Source organism: Cupressus sempervirens, chromosome 1 (assembly GCF_028749045.1).
Source record: "Cupressus sempervirens isolate cs-2001-9-10 chromosome 1, ASM2874904v1, whole genome shotgun sequence".
NCBI lineage: Eukaryota > Viridiplantae > Streptophyta > Pinopsida > Cupressales > Cupressaceae > Cupressus > Cupressus sempervirens.
In genome coordinates, this window is record NC_143118.1 from 812,536,589 (window position 1) to 812,560,941 (window position 24,353).

Genomic DNA, 24,353 nt, shown 5'->3' on the forward strand with positions numbered 1-24,353 from the left:
TGTAAGGAACTTGCCTAACTTGTTAGTTCTTTGGAGACAAAACAACTTGTGTTAGTTGCCCAAAAATGTGGTGGTGATTTTCATGCAAAAAACAAGATGAGCTATTTGGAAAAAACTTGCCAGATAATTCTGAGAGAGAAAAAGATAAATGCAGAAATAACTTGGTCCGCTCAGTGTTAAAATGTATGATGATAAACAAGACGTGTGTTTCTATTTATATCAGATCCCATATATTCCTTTAGTCAATCCTAGCAAAATGCACCCTCATAAAAGCATCATACAAGTAAACACTGTTGGCTCTGGTAACATTAAGATGCTGAGTATGGATGTATTGGCAAATTTCACCATCCACATTACCAAGTGCGTGCCTTTACCCTATCATGCAAATGTTGACTAAAAAATCCATGATTATTGTTTGAATGTTGAAAAATTGTCTATGGTGCATGCGCTAGTAAGATAACTTGTGATTTTACCTTTGAAAAAACATCTTGTTGAAATTCAGAGATCACTGCAAATGTAATGATATTGCCTTCAAGGTATATATTAACAATAAAGTTTTATATATATATATATATATATATATATATATATATATATATATATATATATATAATTTTATCTAACTAAAGCTATAAAACATCAACACTCCCTCTTAGCTAGGGAGGATAAACACATGTATTACCTCAATGTAACATCAAGTTAGCAAGATTAAGGATATCTTTAATCATAAGACATCCATCATTTTGATATCAGATTTGAATCATGAGTATTGGCCTTCAAAATATATGATATCTTATGATTAAGAATATCTTTCACCAAATACTCTGAGTAATGGTCTCCAGAGTATCAACAGTTGAAACTCACCATGTACTCAATAAGATAACGGTCTACAAAATATCAACATATGATATTCACCATTTTGATATCACATTTGAGTTTTGGTCTACAAAAATCAACATATGATATTCACCAAATACTCTTTGAGTAATGGCCCCTAGAATGAGATGTAAGATATTCACCAAGTAGTATGAGTAATGACCTCTAGAATATCAAGTCGTATGATATTCACCACGTGCTCTGTGTGATGGCCTCTAGAACATCAATTCGCAAAATATCAACATATGATATTCATCATTTTTGATATCACATTTGAGTATTGGTCTACAAAATATCAACATATGAGATTCACCAAATACTCTGAGTGATGGCCTCCGGAATGAGATGTAAGATATTGACCAAGTACTGTGAGTAATGGCCTCCAGAATATCAAGTCGTATAATATTCACCACATGCTTTGTATAATGGCCTCTAGAACATCAATTTGCTTAACATTCACCATATACTCAAAAAATATTTATAAGGTATGTGCACAAACATTCTCATAATGCTTACCATATAAACATCCACCATGCAAAGTATAATCTATTATGATCTGTATAGACATTGTAAGAGATCCATCATAACAAAAAATTAAGTTATTGTAAGATCATCACTTTTTTATAACTTTTGCAAATACAAGTGACATCATTTGGAAGTCATCACTTCCTCATGATGTACACAGGGGTTAGGCCTAGAAAAATCACATAGTCACAAGGTATGTTCATGAATTACAGTCCTCTTGATTGTTACAATTTTTTGGTCACTAAAGAATCCATCTCAACATGGTTTACTCCCTCTGAATCAATATGACTGAGATTACTGAAGTTTGACTGAATCACATCCTCTATTTGCTTTCTCTTTTTCAAGGTTGTCTCTAACGAAATGTCAAGCTCCCTTTGAATCAATCTTGCTTTTCCTGGAAGAATATTCACAGAGGAAATGATCAAGGCAAATAACTCTTGTAGTAAAAATCACTTTTAATAATTTTATTCTCAATAATAATAATGTTACTATAAAATATTAGAAATTTGAGTCTATACATAATTCATGATAAATTAATATCAATCATTATGCTATATATATATCCTCATCATATTATAGTAAAAATAGATCCTTGTATATAATATATTCAAGATCTCCATAATGTAATATACGTATTACTTGGATTTACCTTTCTCTAGAGTGTGGGGTCCGATGCTCATTCGCAACTTCTTTAAAATAATGTCTGCCCTTTATATATTTTGCACACCTTCAGTTTTTTTATGTTGGTATATCCTTAATAATAAGTGAAAAAATTCTCTATTATCCATTATTTATGAATTTGAGTACTCCTCAATAATTAATGTCAGGCTTTGATCATTCTTAATTAGCTATAATTCCTGGTCTTACGCTTCAAGTGGTAGACATTACTATACACAAGCTGTTGAACGAGTCACTTGTACTTGGGTTTCCGATCTTAAACAATTTTTAATAAGTTGAGTTGGTTGATGATTATGGGCCTTATGAAAAGACTTTTGTATCTCCTCAAACCCTCAATTCCTGCACAACTTTTGACTGTGGTGACAATGTTTTGTTTAGAATCTCTTTTCGCTTTCATCTCTACTCATATTCTTCTTCTTATTGTGACTTATTTGTTTTACCCTCCTCTGATGACTGGCATATCCCTGCTGTTTAGGCCCTCTTCAATGATCTTCAACTCAAGGGTCAGCTTAGAGACTAACGTCTATTTCAAAGTGCGGTATTGTGAAAACTTATTTGCATAGATTATGAGCTTCCATCTCTGACTCACATTGGTTCTCTACCATTCAAGGATTGTTGTTTTCTAAATATGCATACTAGGGTTCCCATAACATCTGTATGTGTCAGCGCATACTTCATTCATTAATTTTCAGAGTGTATTTGAGATTGGCGCGCAAAGCATTCATGCCTCATCTCCTCTATTTTTCTGACTATATTATAAAAAATTACTCACTGCTACCAAATCAGATTCATGCCATATTCACTGTGACTGTTCATGCATTAAAATGCAATGATCATTCCACATCATCTTTAAAAAGATTATGAACTCATATAGACAAAGATGTTAAACCAATTTGAGCAGTTGAGAAAGTTATTCGGTTGTAAACTGCTTACAACTTCACCTAGTTGTCTTTGACATTTGTAATTCAGAAATTTTGACTGTTGAGTCATCTTCAATGTGTATCAAAACTTCTTATGTTTGTCCCTTATCGGGCTAACACTCGAGCAGACAACACACACCATAGACAAAATACTTGAAACTTACAATGTTTTTATACCTAAAACCCGATAGTTAAAAAAAATACTGTCAATGCTTATATGATTGTGTGCCTCTTCTGAAGATTTGATCTTTGAAGAACTCGACATATGTCTTCCATATTTTGGAGTAGGTAGTCGCTGAAGATTATCATGCCAAACATTTTGTGACTACCACTATACCATGTAGAAAATCTGAACCATTCATATAATCACCGAAGATTGTATCTTTCCAGTAAATTTATTGTACAAACCAAGTTAAATATGAAATGTCGATGTAGACCAAAGAAAACACAACATCAACACTGACCACAAGATATTTTCTGTTTGACTGCAATCAAATTATACCTGTTGTAGAGGTTTAGACAGTTGTATCCTTTTCTTCCCTTCTAGTACTTTCGTCTCTTGTTTTCTTACATTTGCAACTTGGCTTTGATACCATGTTGGAATTCAGAGATCGCTGCAAATGTAATGATATTGCTTTCAAGGTATATATTTTCCAAAGGCAGTTTTCCCTCTTATATCTATAATGAATATAAGTCACGAAGAGACATGTCCCTTTAAGGGACATGTCTAGTCGTTATTTTATCCGACTAAAGCTATAAAACATCAACACATCTGAACATAGTCTTGTGACAGTGTAAACAAATGAGATTTCACATTGAAAGTTTTGAAAGATGCTCTAGGGCACAAGACAATGGGAAGTGCAACTTTTGATGGGAAGACCACCTAGATTTAAATTGCATATGCTGTATTGAGAGTCTTAAACTAAAGATTGACCCCCTGATGGTTTTTGAAAAGCTACTCCTATAATTTCACCACGAGAAAGATGTATTTCAATTAATTTCCACTTAATTGAAGAGTGATGAAGTTTAAATGCTGATGTCACTAACTCACTGACTCTTAAATTTGGGAAATCCCCAATTTTCAATACCAATGTGTGCTCTCTATCACAAATCTTGAGCTCACATTCCAACTTGGACTCACTCATACACACACACACAAATATGTATGGTGCTATTCTCCAAATGTATATACTATAAACTATGAAGTAGGGTTTAGGTTTTATTTTTGAGGTCTTTTTTCGCATCTCTGTAAATTTTAGCTAAAAGTCTTTCCTCTTAATTTTAAAATAATGAAGAATTCTAACAAAAGGTTTTGTTTTTGAATGAATTTGGTCGATTGAGAGTTCCCATGAACAGTCAAAATCTTTCACTAAAGTTTGCTTAACATAATCGTAATATATTTAACTCCAAGTTCTGATTTAAAAAAAAAAAATTTGGCGGTGTCTTGAAGTGCTCATGTGATAATTTTTCACTGACCGTAGTTCTAAAGCTCATGCTGCCATCATGGATGCTAATGCTGTAACTCCTCTTTATGTTTTGTCTTTTGGTCAAAATTTCACTGAAAAGATTATTGAAGTTACCTGACAGTGTTCTGTGCATTTTATTTTTATATATATGAAGTTTAAGAACCCTGGGGACAATTAGTACAACTGTACAACTGTACTACCTTAAGTAATTGTTTAATTTTCTGGTTACAGCTGTTGCCTTGGAGACTAGAATGCTGTCCCATTCTTTAGCAACAAACAAAGAACTAAGTCTATATTTTCTTCTTTAAAACAATCAAATATATTTGTATTTAATCTGTAACTGTATTATGTCACATGTTGGATCAAATATATTTGTTTTTAATCCGTAACTGTATTATGTCACATGTTGGATTCTGTTATCTGATTATATTTGTATTAAATTTTTACCTTTTTCTTGCTCATTTCTTTGGAGTGTATTTCTTTTGGACTGTGGGGTTGCTGTAAGTACCCTGTGAATTTAATAGAAAAATTGTTCTTGGAAACCATATTATTTGGTTGTTCTGGATTATATATTTATATTTTTTGCTTGCAATAAACATTTCAGTTTTTTATATCTGGTGTTGGACAAAGATAAATTGTTGATATTTTCAATTTCTATCTCATTCAAATTTAACATGAAATTGATCATAATTTTCTGGTTATATTGTAGGATGCACTGGAGCACTTGGCAAATATTGATCCACTTGATCTATGCAGTGAGGCCAAAGTTGAAAAGTGCCGTGCTACAAGAGACTTGAGGAGCTGTGGGCGTATTATTCAACATGTTTTAATATCTTGTGGCCATGCATCTCTTTGTGCAGAATGCAGTCAACGGTGTGATGTCTGCCCCATATGTAGGGTTCGTATTCCAAATCAGGATGGCAATGTGCGATTGCGTTTATATGATGAATGCTTGGAAGCTGGCCTAATCTGTAGAAGTCATGGTGAAGACATAAATGAAATGGAAGAAGATGCCCAATTTTCAATGGAAGATGTTCAGCGTCTTTATTCATTATTTGATGTTGCTCTGGATAATAATCTGATCTCCTTGGTTCGCCATTGTATCCTTTATTTGTTAGAGTAATTTATTATTTCATAATCCATTTAGTTTCTGTGAAATCAATATTGCATTGTTTCTGCATTATCTATCTAGTTTATCTTTAACCAAATGGGAAGACGTCACAGATGTTTGTATGGATGAAACTGCTGTTTCTAGTGATCCCATTGTTGCCATGCTTCTGGATGGAGCAGTTGTAAAGGAGTGGTGCAAGAGGAAGTTATTGAATGTCACGTGTCGTCTTCAGCAGATTTGTATCCAAGTTGTCTAGTATGCATGGCTTTCCATTTCATCTTTATAGTTTCAAGTAATCAAGTCATGAATATGACTTGACCTCTCTTTTGTTTCAGTTTTGTATCTGCAAAAGATGCAATTCCTTAACCATTTTCTTGAATAAAGATAACCTTGGAGTGAAAGAAATGCAGAATCACTATGATTTATTAACTAAATTTACAATGCAACTTGATGGTGTTGGCAATGTGCTTGAAGTGTTGGAAGAACCACTTTTGGAGTCATCTTCACCACAATTGGTAGAGATTCAGCTTCTTTCTGAGACAGTATCAAAAGTGAAACAGGTATACAGATATTTCTAACTATTTTGAGACATAATTATGATACTTATTTTTCATTAATAGTAATAACTTTATTCTAGACTTTGTTAATTATCTGTTTGCTGTTACCTTTTATTGAGAATAATTCAAAAACTTTTTCATTATTTAGTAAAATAAAAATGCCATGCTAGTATATTTTAACATCACGGTCTAACTAAGGTCTTTCCTGACTGTATAACAACAGTGCAGAAAGAACGAAATAAAGAAAGAGCAATTATATACAGGTCTTCAATTGATCAAAAGTAAATCAATGGGACCAGAGGTTGTGTTGATGTGAGTTTTATTCCACTACAACATGCAGAACTGAATACTTAATATTTCGGAATGGAATATGAACCCTTTAACCCTCTCTTGAACAAAGAGCCCTTATATGCTAAAGATTGCAAGGAAAGATCATTAAGGTGACTCCAAGGTTCCTTCATATGATATAGTCAAATCAATTGTGTTAATGTTTTGCACATAAAATAATGATAAACAACAATAAGAAAAGTAGAATAAAGATGCACAAAATACACGAGATTATCTTGGGATAACCCTTCAAGGGAAAAAACAGCCATACCAGAAATCCTCTCTTTTATTGATAATAAAATGTTTAAGTACAATGCTTTCCATTTGATACCTTATAACATTACACTAAGGACTCACATATATAGAATGAGAGACTCTTCATATAACACTTAAAAGTCTCTTGAATTTCCAAATACAAGACTCTTCATGTTTCCAAATGCATGATTCTTTGCATGACAAGTCTCTTGATATAATATTACCTCAAATATTATCATAAATATCTTCTCCAGCTGTAAAGAATACAAGTGTATTAGCTCTATTTCAATATAACAAAGTCAGAGATAAATATCTCTATTGTGTTTGCCACCTATGATAAATGAAGTTTAATGCATGCTACTGAATAAGAGTTATAACAGATATAAGTAAATGCAAGGCAACATCAGAGAGCTGCCATGTATTCCATTAATATTAGTCAATGTTTACATCAAGTGATAAGCACAACAACAATGATACCAATGATACTAATAATGCCAATGATGTCCTCTTCCGTTCGAGGGAGTGTACATATAACCACCAAGAGGGTGCGACATGAATTATCGCGACTATAACTACCTACCCCTCAGCAGTGCTAACGATCGACGACTTGATTAACATTAACAACATTTTAAACAACACATGATTTTTCTCGACCCTCTACTACTAGACTCCTGTACGATACCTTGCTCCACACTCCCTGTCATAGGCGTTTCCTGAGTAGGCTCAAAATCTATCTGCCTAACTCCGTTGGCATTGGTGACATATATCTCTCCGGTGAGCTCTCATTATCCAAATCGAGGACCTCCTGTGGGGCTTGGGGGCGTGTCATGGAGAGGTGAGGGTGTCCTTAATCGGACTCATCAATGCCATATTATATTGGCTTAACAATGAGTTTACCTGTGGTGTCTCCTCCTGTAGCATCTAGCTGCCCTCTATGATCTCCACCTCACTGCATGGCTCTCTTTTCTCTGTCTTTGTTGGTCTATGCTCTTCTCCTTGCGGTTCAACACTTCGTAACTGCATGTGTCTACTCTCGGTAACCTCCTGCGGTATAGCCAACTCTATTGAAGGTGGTGGTGCCAATGAAACAGACTTAGCGGGGGGTGCAAAAAAGAAACTCCACGGAAGGTGCTGAAATTGTGGTTGGAGGTGTTGTCATGCTCATTGGCACGTGGACCTGGCCAAAGGCCATAATCGCTATGGCGGTCACCAATCCCATTGACACCACTAGAGTCAAGTGTGCATTTGATAACAAGGGTCGTGTGAATATAACCTATGTGGCTGTAGGTGTCGATGTAACTGTGAATAGAACTTTGTTGCCTCCCTTGTTGTCTTGCATGCCTTCATGTCAATCTATTTTCCATTGCTTTTTGTATGCCAAACACATTGTAAACTCTGCTGCTGTGAATGCAACCCTCATGTCCTACACAAGATATGGCAATATGCTCCCTCGAGAATGCCTGTTGAAGGTCTCTATCATCGCTTTTGAGTGCATCTTCATAGTCCTTAATACAAAACACGAGCATCTATATTGCCCATTGCACTTGCGCAATCCTTAAGCTTCCCTTTATCAAATCATCTTCGGGTGTGTCTTGCCACCATTTTTGACATTCGAACCTGTAAAAACCCTCCAATGCCACAGTTTGTGTTGTGACTGTCTCTTTGGAGCAGCCGACGCCATCTAAACTTTGGGCCTTCTCTTCTTCTTGCTGCTGCTACAACTGGTATCTATTCTCCTTGAACTTTTACTTTGAATGGTAACACTTGGGCGTTTTTATCCATGTTGCGGCTCGAACTACTTGCTTGCGTCACCAACTTGGCCTTCCAATTCTATTTGCTTGCTGAATTCATAATTGTCGCCTTCTTGTTTGTTTGTGCAAGATGAAAAATATAGTTAGGGCTCTTTTCTAGTATACTACACATGGCGACATTTCTACTTCCTCCTCTCATGTGCTTTGTTTAGTGATTTTTAGTAGGTCACCCGCTTTTTAGTGTATGGTGTCTTTGTTCTTGCATTTGCCTTCTTCGAGCCTTTGCCAAGCACCTTGTTTTCTATGACTTCTGTAGTGTGTGGTTTGCATATGTTGCGCAACCTAGTTTTCTTGACTTGTATCTGTCTTCTAATGTTCCTCCTTCGATGTCGTACCTCCTAACCTTGGTGGCCCTCGTCTATCAACGCGTATGTGTATGCATCCAGTCTTATGCATTTCGTCTTTGTTTGAGACTGCTATTGAACTTTTCCTCATTACCGTATGTTATATGTTTTCCACTCTCATTCGCATGCTTAGCTTTTAATAGTCATCAAATGATGTTGTATTGTAGGTTCCTTTAGTCTTTTATTTATTTTCTACCAAAATTGCAGTGTTGTTCCCGTCCATCTTTGCTACCCTTCTTTTGCTTGCACATTGCTTATTGTGTTGTACGATGTCAGTATGGTTATGAGTTTATCATACGGTGTGGTATTTCCCTGATGGCCTCAAATTTGCCATACGGTGATGAGTTCATTGTGTGGTGTGGTATTGCCCTAACGACCTCAAACTTGCCGTACAGTGATTAGTTTATTGTGTGGTTTAGTATTGTCTTGAGAGTCTCAAACTTGCCGTACGGTGAATGGGCCTCAAGCCTCGACTATCTATTTTACTATATGTAGGTGTTAATCCTATGCAGTCGAACAATCTTCTAACCATTGGTCACCACAGTAGATAGTACAACCCACCAACTCTATGTTTATATTTATATTTTTAAATCTTTTATTTTTTATTTTTTATCTTTTGAAATTCCTAACCTACTTCATGCGGCGATATCCTTTGGCTTGAGTCACCCTGCTTGCTGATTTCGCCTTTCGTGATAGGGCTTTAACTTAGACCCATTTACCACCTCTGGGATCTCATGTCCGTTCAATGTCCATAATTTTATTGCGCCATTGTTGCCAACTTCTCTGACTTGGTAGGGACCTTGCCATTTCACCTTAAACTTTCCCGATTTGATCTCATTTCAACCATTGTATTTCAATTCCAATTGTTCTGGGTGAGCTAAACTCATTTGAGGCGCTTGTCATGCGACATCTTATGTCTTTGTTGTGCTACCTTAGTGGCACATTGTGCCATCAATCTTCGTTCATCCAACTTATTTAAGTTATGCAATCTCTCCTGCAAGCTTTACATATTTACCAATATGTTTTCAATGACTATACGGAGGTTGGGAACTATGTACTCTGCCGGGATAATAGCTTCTTCTCCAAACATCCATTGGAACGAAGTTTGTTCCATTGCTACCTTGTATGTTGTGCTACCTCAATGACGCATCGCGCGATCAGTCTTCGTTCATCCAACTTATTTAAGTTATGCAATCTCTCCTGCAAGCTTTACATATTTACCAATTTGTTTTCAATGGCTATCTGGAGGTTGGGAACTATGTACTCTGTCGGGACAATAGCTTCCTCTCTGAAGATCAATTGTAACGGAGTTTGTCCCGTTGCTACCTTGTATGTTGTTCTACCTTAGTGACGCATTGCGCCATTAGTCTTTGTTCATCCAACTTATTTAAGTTATGCAATCTCTCCTGCAAGCTTTACATATTTACCAGTTTGTTTTCAATGGCTAACTGGAGGTTGGGAACTATGGTACTCTGTCGGGACGATAGCGTCCTGCCTGAACATCAATTGGAATGAAGTTTGTCCCGTTGCTACCTTGAATGTTGTGCGGTACACCCAAAGCATTGATGGTAACTTCTCCTAGTTGACATGCTCTACCCCACACAATTTGTATATCATTGACACTAGAATCTTGTTTGTCGGCTCTGCTTAATCATTGGCTTAGGGGTAATATGGACCTGCTAATGAATGGAAGATCCTAAACTCTGTTGTGAGCAATCAAATGACATGGTTTACGAAGTGACCTTTGTTACTGGTCAATTGAATAGGAATGCCATACTATGTAATGATATGCTCATAATTGAACTTTGTTGTACTTATGGTCGAGTTATTCGGTAAAGCTTGTGCCTCCACCCACTTTGTTAGGTACTCTATCGCCACCACGATCCACCTTCAAGCCCTACTTGCCTTCAGAGGCCCAATGAAACCAAGCCCTAACACTTTGCAGAGGGTTGAGTGGCATGAAACTGCTCTTTAAGGGTTTTCCCACTCATTGGCAGGTATCACAATTTATGACCCACTCCTTGATGTCGTTGTACAAAGTAGGCCACCATAACCGTGTAAGGAGTACCTTCCATGTCGTGGTATCTAGTATCATATGCTCTCTGATTGGTCCTTGATGTGCCTCTCAAAGGACGCTTTGTACTTCCTCCTCTATGACATCTCAATACTTGGCTAGGTCCCATTTTGGATGACAACCTGTTGATCAACTAGAAAGTTTGACTTCTAAGTGCCAACTTTCGTTGCTCACCCAATGACATGTCCCTCAGAAACTGTGAAGTTGACAAATGCTCTTATACCATTCTAGCAAGACGATGTCGTGAAATAAGGGTGTGTCAGGGGATTCATCATTAACTCCTTCCAGTTGCTCTCCGGACTTGATCCAAGAGAGTTGATCTACAATGAGTGGCTCTTCCCGAGTTGTTCAATGATAGTGAAGGTGAATTCTTGTAGTAGCAACAACCATATGCTTACCCTCCCCTGTATAATTGGTTTATTTACTTCATACATCAGGGCTTGGTGGTTCATGTAAAACATGAACATCGTCACCAAGAGGTAATGCCTGAACTTCTATTCAGTGTAAACCATTCCGAGGGCCTCCATCTCCGTTATACTCCCCATTGACAACAACTTGGTATCAAAATAAATGGAGTGGTCTAAACCGTGATCACCTCGTGTGCCAGAGTTGCATTGACAACTCCTTGTCCTAGTTGAGATATGCTAGGATTGGTGCCCCGACCAATCTTGTCTTCAATTTTGCAAATGAGGTATCTTGCTTCGTCCCCCAAACATGGGTTCCCCTTTCCATGTCAACCTGTCGAGAGGGTAGGTGACTTGGGGCAAAGTTCTTTATGAATCACCTATAATAGTCAATGTGCCCCAAAGATGTAATCTCTTTGCTCACCATCTCGGTACGAAGGTCAATGACAAACTTTCACTTGCCGCTTCCTATGGATAGAGTGTTTTTCTTCCAATTGTGATTGACCTTAGTCGTCACCAATCAATCCTTGCCAAGAATGATGTCGTATCCCTTAATTTTGAGTGGAATCACAACAAAGTCCAACACAAACAATTGCGTTTATTATGATAAACCTATTGGGCCATCAATGTCTCGGGGGGTTGGTTCCCTATTTGTCTGCACCTAATAAGTCGAAGGTTGGGGGCCACAAGGTGGGTTTCCTGAGGTTCTTCCATATCACCTCCGGGATGATATTTACCTTGGACTCATAGTTTACAATGGCATCCGTTAGAATAGTTCCAAGGATACCCATCTCTATGACAAGAAGGTGTTGGCCATTATTACTGCCAATAACATAGGATCTTACAGGTTTTCATGTTTGACTGATTCCATGAATTATATCTACGTGATTAGAATTTATCATTGACATTTTGGTTGCAGCCCTTTGTGATTGACTGGTTAACTAAAGATCTCTCTTTCACTAGGAGGGAGTGTTGGAGATTATAGCTGCGATAGAGATCTTTATCTCTAGATATATGGGCGTTATCATTGTTTGTCTCCTTCAACTGAAGAAGACATTTATGATAATAATTATAATAAATATAACAATATGTGTCATCGACATGCGTTGAGGCATGGAAATTCGAGAGTTGTATATTTGACAATGAAGAGTCATGGGAAACTTCGGGAGACGTTCGGTTGTAATGTGAAGAGTCTCTCTACTTGTTATATTTATCGAATCAAGCAAAAAGCATTGTACACTTGAATATTTTTTTATTATCTATAAAGTGATCTTTTGTTGTGTGGCTGGGCTTTTACCTTCAATTTTGGAGGGGTTTTCCCAGGGTAATTTGTGTCTCTAGTATCTATTTTGACTATTCTTTATTGCTGTTTATCATTTATTTTCTGGGCAAATTTCCGACATTTAGGGGTGAATTAGACATCTCCTTCTGTCACATAACCTCCCTCTGAAACTAAAAATACTTTCTCTTTTATGAAGATATGCAATATTAATTCAGTCCAAGACTGCAACCAGCATTTTCATGTTCAATAATCTCATCATGTTAATGCTTCTTGATGCGTCCTGATATGATCACCATACATTGTAATACATTGCTCAGAACTTTACTGAGCACCAACTAGGTGTCCAAATGCGAGAGGGCTGATTCATGGGACGACTTTCACAAGGTGCTAACAATCTCCAATCTACTCTAGCCCCTTAGTAAGTCAATCAGCAACATAAGATGCCATTAAAGAATGATATTCAGAACTTCCAATGATAGATTTAACCTTCGCAGAACTCTAGGTGATTACAACAGCAATTTGGTTACCCAGAACTGCTAAATGCTAACTGCTTACTTCTAATCTGTTGTTGATGTCTGCTGAAGCCTTAGTCATTTAGCTGCACAGAATATGAGCAGCCACGCCAAAACAGTAGGTCAACCTTGAACTGCCTGTAGCCAGATGTAAATCCAGTACAATATAATTTCTCTCAGCTTCTAGAAAATTTCGTTTGCTATCCTGTCCGTAACACCCAATTTGCTTGTAATTGTTTTATAAATTACTAAATTGCGACTTGCGAATTTCTCCTCCTCTGGTTCCAGCCACAATGTCTAATTCTGAGTGTCTAAATAAGCGGGAAGGACTTCCAGCATCAAATAATTAGTTTGATATACATCTCCAGGTTGAATCCTATGATCTGCAATGAACTTTCAATACTGAATTTCTCAGAAAATTGATCCCACAAAAGATTGCCCAACTCCCTTTTCTTCCCTCCTGACTATCAATTTGCCCCCCAATGTGTCCAGTTCACCACAACATTTGCTGGAGCGACTTTTCCATTCACAACATGGATTCACGAAAAAAATTGAAAATCAGACTCCTTACCAAGCACTTTCATTAACGGGCCACTTTAGGCTTATTATAATATTGGCTAGCTTCTCATTTGAATAGAGCTCTGTAACTTTTGCTAGAATAAAATGTATTGCATGGATACACAATGGTGCTCGTTAAAACAGAGATGAGATGAGTGACTTCTCCATTCACAACATGGATTCACGATAAAAGTTTAAAACCAAACTCCTTACCAAGTGCCACTATAGGCTTATTATAATATTGGCCACCTTCTCATTTGAATAGTTCTAATAATAATTCGAGCTGGACTGAAAAGAATAGATCTGTAACTTTTGCTAGAATAAAATGTATTACACACATGCATAATGGTGCTTGTTAAAACAGAGATGATATGAGTGGAAACCAAGAAGCCTGCCATTACAAGTCCTTGATGGTGTCCTCATCATGCTCAACATGCAAGACACCTGATGGCATCGAACGATAACCACATCAGAAGGACAAAATGCCATGTCATATTGAATTCAACAGATATAGAATGAACAAATATGAGTGTAGCGAACACAAGGACGAATACTAGCCCGAAGAAAAATCAATAGCCATACTTGCAGATACCTCATGATGCCAGCACAAACTCTGTTCAATGCATATTGATGGAGTATTCTTGTGACGATTTCTTTTCTTTAGCTTTTACTTGGTAGAAGATCATCAAGCAAGGCAGAGTCTGAGTTCATGTGGTGCCCAATAAATTGAATTGACTGAGACGTTGTGCATGGTGAAGACTTTAAACTGTGACCACTCGTTCTCATGCGTACTGCCCTCATGCTAGCAGATTATGCGTCGATTATAAGAGCAAAAGGTGAGCAAAGATCTGAACATGGGATGCGGCTAGTCATGCTGCCAGATGGTTCTTGGTGATCGGAGATTGGCGAAAGGTGATGGTGAGGCAGAGCCAGGGAGGCCAAAGATTTTATGCTTTGGTCTGAGAAGCAGGTGGCCATGTGCTTCCCAAAGTAATCAATTGTGATGTCGTGAACCAAATCTCAGTGCCTGGTTACTACCCTGACTTGCCGTTAGGTTTACAGCTGAAGCCATGCTACACAACACAACACACCCTTATTGTTCATATCAAATCTGGCTCTGATACCATGTTAATGTTTTGTCCAAAAAATAATGATAAACAACAATAAGAAAAGTAGAATAAAGATGCACAAAAGACACGAGATTATCATGGAAATCCTTCTACTTGAAGGGAAAAACCCAGTCACACCAGAAAATATCTCTTTTATTGATAATAAAATGTTAAGTATAATGCTTTCCATTTGATACCTTATAGCATTACTCTAAGCAATCACACATATAAAATGAGAGACTCTTCATATTACACCTGGGGGTCTCTTCAATTTCCAAGCACAAGACTTTTCATGTTTCCAAATACAAGATTCTTCATGTTTCAAAATGCATGATTCTTCTCATGCCACATGTTTCTTCATATAATATTATCTCAAATATTATCATAAACATCTTTTCCAGCTGTAAACACAATATAGAGATATATCTCAATTTCAATATATGACAAAATCAGAGATAAAGATCTCTATTGCAGCTGCAATCTTCAACAGATTGTAATGATGTGATATGCTAATATCGTGAGGGGACTGACGTTGTTCGCTAAGGTTTATCAACTTGACTTAAAATAATATGATTTTACAATGTGCAATGTAAATATAATGATTTTCAACTTGTCACGAACTTGTGAATTTAAACTACTGCGATTTCTATGCTAGGATGCAAGTAACTTGTGAATATCTTAGTGAGTCAACTAAGGTGTAGTCTTGTTACCAAGATATCACAAGTCACTACTAGGTGTAGTCTTGTCCATCCTTGACAACTATGTTTTCAAACTTTGACATTTTTTAATGTAACTATTACTCGACTACTAAATCACTAGTTCATACCCCTTGGAACTTATTTATACAATTGGCCAAAAGTGCCCTCCCACCAAGGATTGAATTCAAATATTTAAACCCACCCAACGATCAATTTCATGTTATATTTTAATTCCTGGGGCTGCGGCAGAATGGTATGGTCCCGATTTGACGATAGCTCATATATTGGAAGATCGTCGGGCGGTGATAAGATGCTACGAGGCTCCTGTTGATTGGGTTGTCGTGACATCGCAGATAGTTGAGGGGTTGTAAGCCAAAAGGAGGTCTTGCTTGATGTTATGACAATAAGTGATCGTAAGATTGTAGGTGCCGCAAAGATGTGTTCTAACTCCACGAAAGTCAATGGTTGTAGGATCGCAGGGTTGACATCTCATGTCATCGATGCTACGAAGGGGAAGGTTGGTCGTATTATCTTACGGTTGTAAGGTTGCAAGCACAAGCAAGGATGCCTCCCGAGGTTGCGACAAAAGATACTTAAACTGCAATCGTAGGATCGCAAAGGTTATTGCCACGTCTGCCTATATCACGATGAACTGCAATCCTAAGATCGTAAAGGTCAAATCAACCGTGCTCGTGACATCGCAAGGAGAGAATAATGATATTGCGACCTTATGCAAGGGGTGTTATCATCGTTCTATTGTAAGACTTGTTGCCCTTGAAGGATTGTAGAGAGAATGGAGCATGGGCTCGATATTACGAGGTATTGGCGATCATAAGATTGTAGAAGTCAGGGTTATGAACAAAAGGTGACATGAAGGGTTTTGACCGCAATTGACGCTCGTAAGATTGCGAGTTCCATTGTTGACCACAATATACAAGGAGCTTCACCCACCAAGTTGGATAAGGAGAGGTTCCCGACCAGTCAGGTAGCAGGAAAGGTATAGAGCGACAGTTGAAAACGATTGACCTATGTTTTCTATTTGATTTGGCAAGTTGATGACAGAGGAAGCAACTCTTTGATTATAGATCCAATCTTTTCGATCTTTTGCAGCCACTTTCATCGTTCCCTAGGCTTGATAAATGCAAGGGAACACTCCATCGCCGCATGTTGATCCATCTGCTCAGTTAGAAGGTTAATGGCCACCATTCCTGTCCTCTTAGAGATCGTTTGGTGGATAAGTGATCTTCTTGTGTCTGGATTTGTGCTGTGATAGATCTTTTCCAATTTTTGCAGTAATTATTTTCTGTAGATTACAATGCAGTAGTTGAATTTTATCTTAGGGTGGAAGCTATCTAAGTTATGCTTACACTATAAAAGTAGGTGTTGTACTCTTTCGTAGGGTCGGATATTCTCCGTTTTTCTGGTATTGCCTTGGCATACTAGTATATATTCCCTCTTTGCCTCTGCATTATATGACATCCTATCTTATCTCCTTTAGCCAGCGATGTACTGTGCAAGCTTTGTTTGCCTCTCTTCGATGTACTTTAGATATCTATAACCTACATTTCTGTATCTCTTTTGACTTATGAATGATAAGAAGTGAAGCTCTGTTTCCTCATATCACTCACTTGGTTATCTGATCTGTATGTAGCTAATAGATTAAAGCAACTCTGAATCCATATGTCTTTGGATTGACATGATAATTGTACTGTGCATGTATGGGCAGAGATTGGTCTGAACACCTTATTTTGGTGCATCACCTCCTTAGAATAGATTAGGTAGTTACTTTCATGTATTCCTTCTCCCTTTTCTCTTCAATAGTAGTTTAAGTGCACCCTAATAGTAGAGGAAGCCGACCTTCTCCGGAGACTCAACCTCATAGTTCAAGTCCCACAGCTTGGAGGTTGTTTCCATGTTTCACATGGTTGTCGTTAGGTAAAAACTTTGGACAAGGGTGCAAGCTTTTGTGACAACATATACTAACAGCCAATAATCTTGGGAATAAACAACTTGAACAAAAGGGAAATACTTCACATTTGTGACTATTGCTGTCACAGTCTAATTAGCACTCTTTCCAACAGAGACAGAGACTAGATACACTCGTTTGAGGACAGTTAAAAGAATAGGGTTTCCACCATTCAACTCTCCTTCCAAAGTGACACTTGGTACTCACAATGAATGCCAATGAATATTAGTTTGACTGTTACCGTACCACCCTGTCCCATAAGAGTCACCATTATTTGTGTTACAGCAGCAGCCAAAACATGTAATGGCCAAAACTCTTCTTGCCAAATTATGCCTTTCCACCTAATAATCCCTACTATAATAGATCCAAATGAATATCATCATTTCTATGTATAAGAAGAAGGTTTCAGCCCTGCAAATGTTAAGGTTTAGACAGCTAATTGACAGTACAGCATTTTGTCTTTCATAACTTTCACACCAAACATTATGAGGTCAATTGCTCAGGTGAGGATGTAGAAAACTTAGTTATGAATATCATATTCAATTTGTGCGAAGATCCAATGGTGCAGTTAAAAGTTATGCCCCGGTAAAAAGTTATGCCTTTTTAATGTGACTGTTTTTGACTGTCATAAAACAAGAAAGAAAAACGAATTTGCAGTCCATCTAGGGCATCCAGAAACTTCTCAAGGACATCACCAATCAATCGAAGGCCATTATCATTTTGAAAAGCACTCTCAAATCTTCCAACTTCCAGAGTTGGACCTAATTTGATTGGGTGCATTTGTGAGTTATTACGTTTTAGTTGTCCAAACCCTTGTAAGGGTTTTAAGATAGTTTTGAAAGAAATTGCTCATTGTCCCTTTCTAGAGCATGGCCAATCCTCAAATCTGTCCCAAATCCAAGATGATTCATTGTAAATTTGTAGGTTAACCTTCAATTGATTTCAAAATGAATTCAGTCCATGACAGGAAGGAAATGATGACTGATCAGCATAAAAGACAGGAAAATTACATGGAAGACAATATTTTCATTAAAAAAATCTTTCAACCAAATTCCTTCCCTTCTCCTCCTCTGCATTCCCACGACCAAAAGATGGAATTTTAATAATTTTTGAACCGTTGCAACCAATTTCCATCAACATCACAGTTGGTTGCATCAAATTGACAACTTGTGAAGAGATATTACAAAGCAACTTATGCCACATTTTTACATCTTTTTGACATTTTTGATCCTATGATCAAGTAATGGACCTTGTGACATTAAAACATCACCAATATATTATAAATGATTTAAAAACTTCATTTTCATATTGTTCTACCCTATTTGACTATGTTGACCAACTTTGATGATGACTATGATCCTTACAACATGATGACTAATTTTGATTATATTTGACATATAAATGGTCTAATATACCTTATTACATATTGGATGCAAGAACTAGATGCCAAATCCTTCTTAGGTCCTTTTGTCCCATGGGTGCTTCTGCGTCATACTCTCGAGGAGAAAATAATTTAAGTCCCCTTTAATGTCCTTATTCTTTCTAGACTTCCAATTCCTTTCTACAATACCCTTTAATTCCTGCAAAAAAATTAGGTGTTTCCTCCTTTGGATTTTATCATTCAGTTTGAAATCAACCTCTTGGTTCCAAGAAACCAATCCTTCAAAGTATCTCCACATTTTCTCATGTATGCTATAATCCTTGCCATCTTCTTGATCAGCAGCAGTAATAATCACCTCATGAACACCATCATCAATAGGCTCATGTATGGCCTTTTCAATGAGCAAACAACCCTGGTCATCTTCTTGTTCAACAACTATCTCATCATGAGATTCAATGCCATCTTGTCCTTGTATTGGTTCATTCATCAAAAACTCAGTTTGTTCATCTCCTTGCTTATCTTGGGCTATAGGTTCGTGCTTCTCTAGTTCTTTTTCTCTCCTTTTGGTGACATTGATTGTAGGCCATTTGATCTTTGGTCTGATTTACAAATACCATGATTTACTAACCCACTCAATGTAGTCATCTATGAGTTGTTCCATCCTTTGTTTGAACCTCTCTAACTCCATTATCCACTGTCTCTCTTTATCCTCTTCCCCTTTTCTCTTTATCCTCTTTGTAAAGTTTATTACCAGATTTAATTGAATGCAGAATTTTTGTTGCAGGTACAAACAATGACACCAATGTTTTGAATCGCTTCCAGAATCTGCAAACATTAGTGCAGTAATAACAAAAATGAAGTATTATCAAACTCAAAATTATCCTCGATCCTTTTGGAGTGCTTGCATTAATAGATTTCGATGCCGAGATTACATTGGGCAGATTGGATAAATATCAACGGAAGGGGTGTGGGGATGAATGACCATGTCTCCAATTGGAGACATGGACATTCATTCTCACACCTGTTCATTGTTAACTAATACTCATGATTAGTTACAGTCATAAACACAATGATTATATGTATAACCAATCATTACATCTGTGGCCCAATGTAAAGGATAGATCGATCATGATGTAAACATCAAAGGAACCAAAAATAATCTCGATCATGCCTTAATGATCTCGGAACATATATATCTCATCGGTTTCAGACTGTGGAAGATACAACAGCATGTACGCATGCATATATGTGTATAACAGCATGTGCATCACGCTGTTGTACATATAGACATACGTATGTGCTTACCACAGTAATGTCAGACTGAAGCTACATGCGTTAACACTCCCTTTTAGTTAGGGAAGACAAAGTGCATATATATGAGTTCTTTATATGAAAAGTAATATCCTCAAGATATATATAAAAAAATCAAGTCTCATGATATTCTTTCTAGTTATGGTGTGTATACAGATATCAAGTCTCATGATATTCTTTCTAGTTATGGTGTGTATACAGATATCAAGTCACATGATATCCACCATAATAGATCATGGTACATCCATAGATATTAAGTCACATAATATCCACCATGAATTTGAACATATTGATCTTCAACAGATATTAAGTCACATGATATCCATCAACCGCTCTTTTAACTATCATGATTTTTCTTTGAATATCAAGTCAGATGATATTCATCATGATAGTAATCTAGTAATTATAAAGTCGTCACCTTATATTATTAGAATCAATATTTCATTATAAAAGATTATCACCTTAAATAATGAACATAGGGTAGCCCCATGAGTCATAGAGTCACACATATGACAAAAGAGTTTACACTTAAAAAATCTTTATTTAAATAATACAAATTTACAAAGTTCAGACTCAATCTCATAAACTTACATTTCAATCATCTTTCTAAAATAATCAACCTTCACTTTGAGAGAGCCTTGGTGAGAATGTTAGCTGTTTGATCACCTATATTAATATATTCTAATTGAATAACTCTTCTTTCCACCATGTCTCTTACGCAGTGGTAAGGAATTTCTATATGCGTAGATCTATCATGAAATACTGGATTCACAGATAACTTGATGCAACTTTGGTTATCACAGTAAATAGTGGTAGGTTTCATATGTTCACCAAACAAGTTAGAAAGCAACTTCCAAAGCCACATTGCTCTCTAGCTCCCATAGCTGCTGCAATATACTCTGCCTCAGTAGAACTTTGAGCAATTGAAGCTTGCTTTTTCCAGATCCAAGAAATCATGGCTGATCCTAAATTGAAACAACATCCTGATGTGCTTTTTTGGTCTTTCACACTTCAGACCCAATCGAAATCAGTATATCCATGTAACTCCAAGCTGGTATTCTCATATTTAAGTTCATATCCAATAGTACCTTGGAGATAAATCAATATATGCTTCAAAGCAACAAGATGAATCTCACAAGGTTCACACATGAATTGACTTAATGCATTTAGTGCATAGCAGATACCAGGTCGAGTATTTACAAGATACATCAAAGAATTAATTATTTGTTTGTATAAGGTGGGATCAACTAGTTTGGATTCAACACTTGCTTCCTTTAGCTTGCGAAGGTTGGTTTCCTAGGTGTAGACATAGGTCAATAGTCCCACATTCCAAATCTTTTCAAAATATCAATAGTATACTTCTTTTGATGAAGAAAGATATTACCAGATTTCTGACGTACTTCCAAACCAAGAAAGTAATGAAGAATTCTTAAATCCTTCATTTTGAATTTAGAAGTCAAATCTTTCGTATACTGATTAATGAGATGTTCTTCCCTTGTAATCAAAAGATCAACATAAAGAATTAGAATTAGCATATCACCTTTAATTACCTTAAAGTAGAGATTTGGATCAACCACGTTCTTGGTGAATCCAAGACTCAAAAGGTATTTGCCAATCCTTTCATACCAGGCTCGGGGAGCCTTTTTGAGTCCATATAGAGCCCTTTTTAACTTACAAACATGAGAGGCAGCATCATGAATTACAAAGTCTCCTAGTTGTTCTAGAGATACTTCTTCATCTATTTTTCCATTAAGAAAAGCAGTTTTTACATCCATTTGATGGATTTTCCAACCTTTGGCTGCTGCGATGGCTATTACAGCTCTAACAGAAGTGTACCTGGCAATTGGTGCAAAGGCTTCTTCAAAGTCAATTCCTTACTTTTGAGAGAAACCTCTAGCCACAAAACGAGCTTTATGTTTTTCAATGCTACCATCTCCAACATACTTAACTTTGAAGAACCATTTTGAAGACACGACAAATTTTTCCTTAGGTCTGAGAACTATGTCCCAAACATCATTTTTTAGTATAGACTGGTATTCTTTTCCACCAGGACGTCTTTCCAAGCTTGATGTTTAAGTGCTTCAGAAGTACTAGAAGGTTCAAGATTCGAGCTCTCACACAAGAAAGCATTATATGCCGATTTTCTAGGTCTCTTGCTTTCTTGAAAGGTTCTTGAAGGGGTTGCGAATCCATCTCCTTCTTGTATTATTTTTCTTGCCCAAAGTGGCCTTTTAGAGTGATCAAGACTCTCTTCTTGAGTCTCAGGAAGGATTTTAGTTTCAATTGAAGTCTCTTCAGGGAACTCCCTCTAAATCTCAGGAGTAGGAGTCTCTTCTAGAGATACATCAAATGCATCTGGTTCATCAGAGGTTTTGACTCTTTTGAAAGCTATGTCCTCAAAAATGACATCTCTGCTTAGTTCTATTTGTTTCTGTTTAGGTATGTAGACTCTGTATCCTTTTACCGTTTCACTTAAACCAATGAGAATACCCTTTCTTCCAAAAGTTTCTAACTTAGTCCTCTTCTCCTTAGGTACATGAACATACACAGGACATCCAAATATCCTTAGGTGACTAATGTTAGGTTTCTTTCTAGAAAATGCTTTTTCAGGAGTCTTATTGTCCGAATGTGAGTGAGGACATCTATTGTGAATATAGACTGTCGTGTTGGATGCTTCAGCCTAGAAGGACATACTCAAATTTTGATAAAAAATATAGCCCAAGCAGCTTCTACAATAGTTGTGTTCTTCCTTTCAGCAACCCCATTTTGTTGAGGATTGAAAGGGACTATGAACTCCCTCTTAATCCCAGTGAGTTTGTAGATCTCTTTAAATATTTCAGAAGTATACTCCTTCCCATTATCTGTTCTCAGAACTTTAATGTTCTTATCGGAGGAGTTCTTAGTGATAGTTTTGAATTCTTTAAACTTAGAGAGAATCTCTTCAGATTCTTTGCATTTAAGGAAGTATATCCATGTCTTCCTTGAAAAATCATCAACAAATATCAAATAGTACAAGAATCCTCCTATAGAAGGTATAGACATGGGCCCACATAGATTAGAATGTTCTAGTTCCAACACTTCTTTAGTTTTGCTCAAACTATGAGGAAATGGCTTTTTAGTGTTTTTCCCTAAGGCACAACCTTTACATGATTCATTGTGAATGTGGTTTAACTTGGGCATTCCAGTTACTACCTTCTCCATTGATGTTAGGGCACGAAAGTTGATATGACCTAGTCTTCTATGCCATATTTCATTTGAATCAGAGGTCTTATGTACAAGTGCAAGGTATGTCATAGCACATAGCTCATATAAAAGTCCTTGTCTTACTCCTATTGTTAGAGCCCTTTTAATGGTTGAACTTTTAGGCCATGCTAGTACTTTCGCTCTATTGAATGCAATTCTAAAACCATTATCTTCAAGTGCGGATATAGATATTAAATTCCTCTTAATACCTAGTACATAAAGAACTCCAAAAAGTTCAATAAAATTTCTAGATTTCAATTTTTTGTGTAGGTTCTAGTTCCTTTTACGGAGTGTGCAGTATCATCACCAATTGTAACTTCTTCATCTGTTTCTATTTACATGCTTTCTAGGTTATCTTGATATCTAGTGATGTGTCTAGAAGACCCACTGTCAACTGTCCATGTATTCCCTTTGGTTGATATCTGGCTGGATAGTGCTAAATAGAAGGCATATTTCTCATATTCATTCCCTTCATTTGACTTCTTAGATTTTGCAAAAGATGCTTGAGGTTTAGATCTATTGGGACAATTTATTGCATACTATCCATATAGATCACATCTGAAGCATTGGATTTTGAACAAGTCTTTCTTTTGTTTGGATTGTCCTTTTACATGAAAATTTCTTTTCCTTTTGTTGTTTTTTCTTCTTTCCCTTCTTATGAGCATTTGTATTAATAACTTGAACATCTTCCTCTAGGTTTTATGTTTTCCCTTAATCATTAATCTCGATTCTTCTTGAAGACAATCTGATCTTAAACGATCTAGTTTAGGGATTTTAGACCTAGCACTTGTATAAAGGATTCCCAGGAGTATGGAAGTTCTCTTAACCCTATTAGGGATAATTCTTGATTTTCAATCTCATAACCAAGTGGAGATAATTGATCTCTCAAATCTGTGATTCTCATAAAGAAAGCATTTATAGTTTCTCCTTTATTCATGCTTACAT

The 24,353-nt window shown here is 36.7% G+C and overlaps 1 protein-coding gene across 1 annotated transcript in view; it reads left to right on the forward strand.

Annotated features, from left to right (window-relative positions):
- The window catches only part of LOC149580356 (E3 ubiquitin-protein ligase HOS1-like), a 70,787-nt gene that overhangs the window by 13,121 nt on the left and 33,313 nt on the right, over positions 1-24,353 (forward strand). The window contains exons 3-5 of the mRNA XM_089790410.1: positions 5,175-5,565; positions 5,681-5,815; positions 5,961-6,136. Of these exons, the coding sequence (XP_089646536.1) occupies positions 5,175-5,565; positions 5,681-5,815; positions 5,961-6,136 (702 nt within the window). The remainder of the gene's footprint in view (positions 1-5,174; positions 5,566-5,680; positions 5,816-5,960; positions 6,137-24,353) is intronic.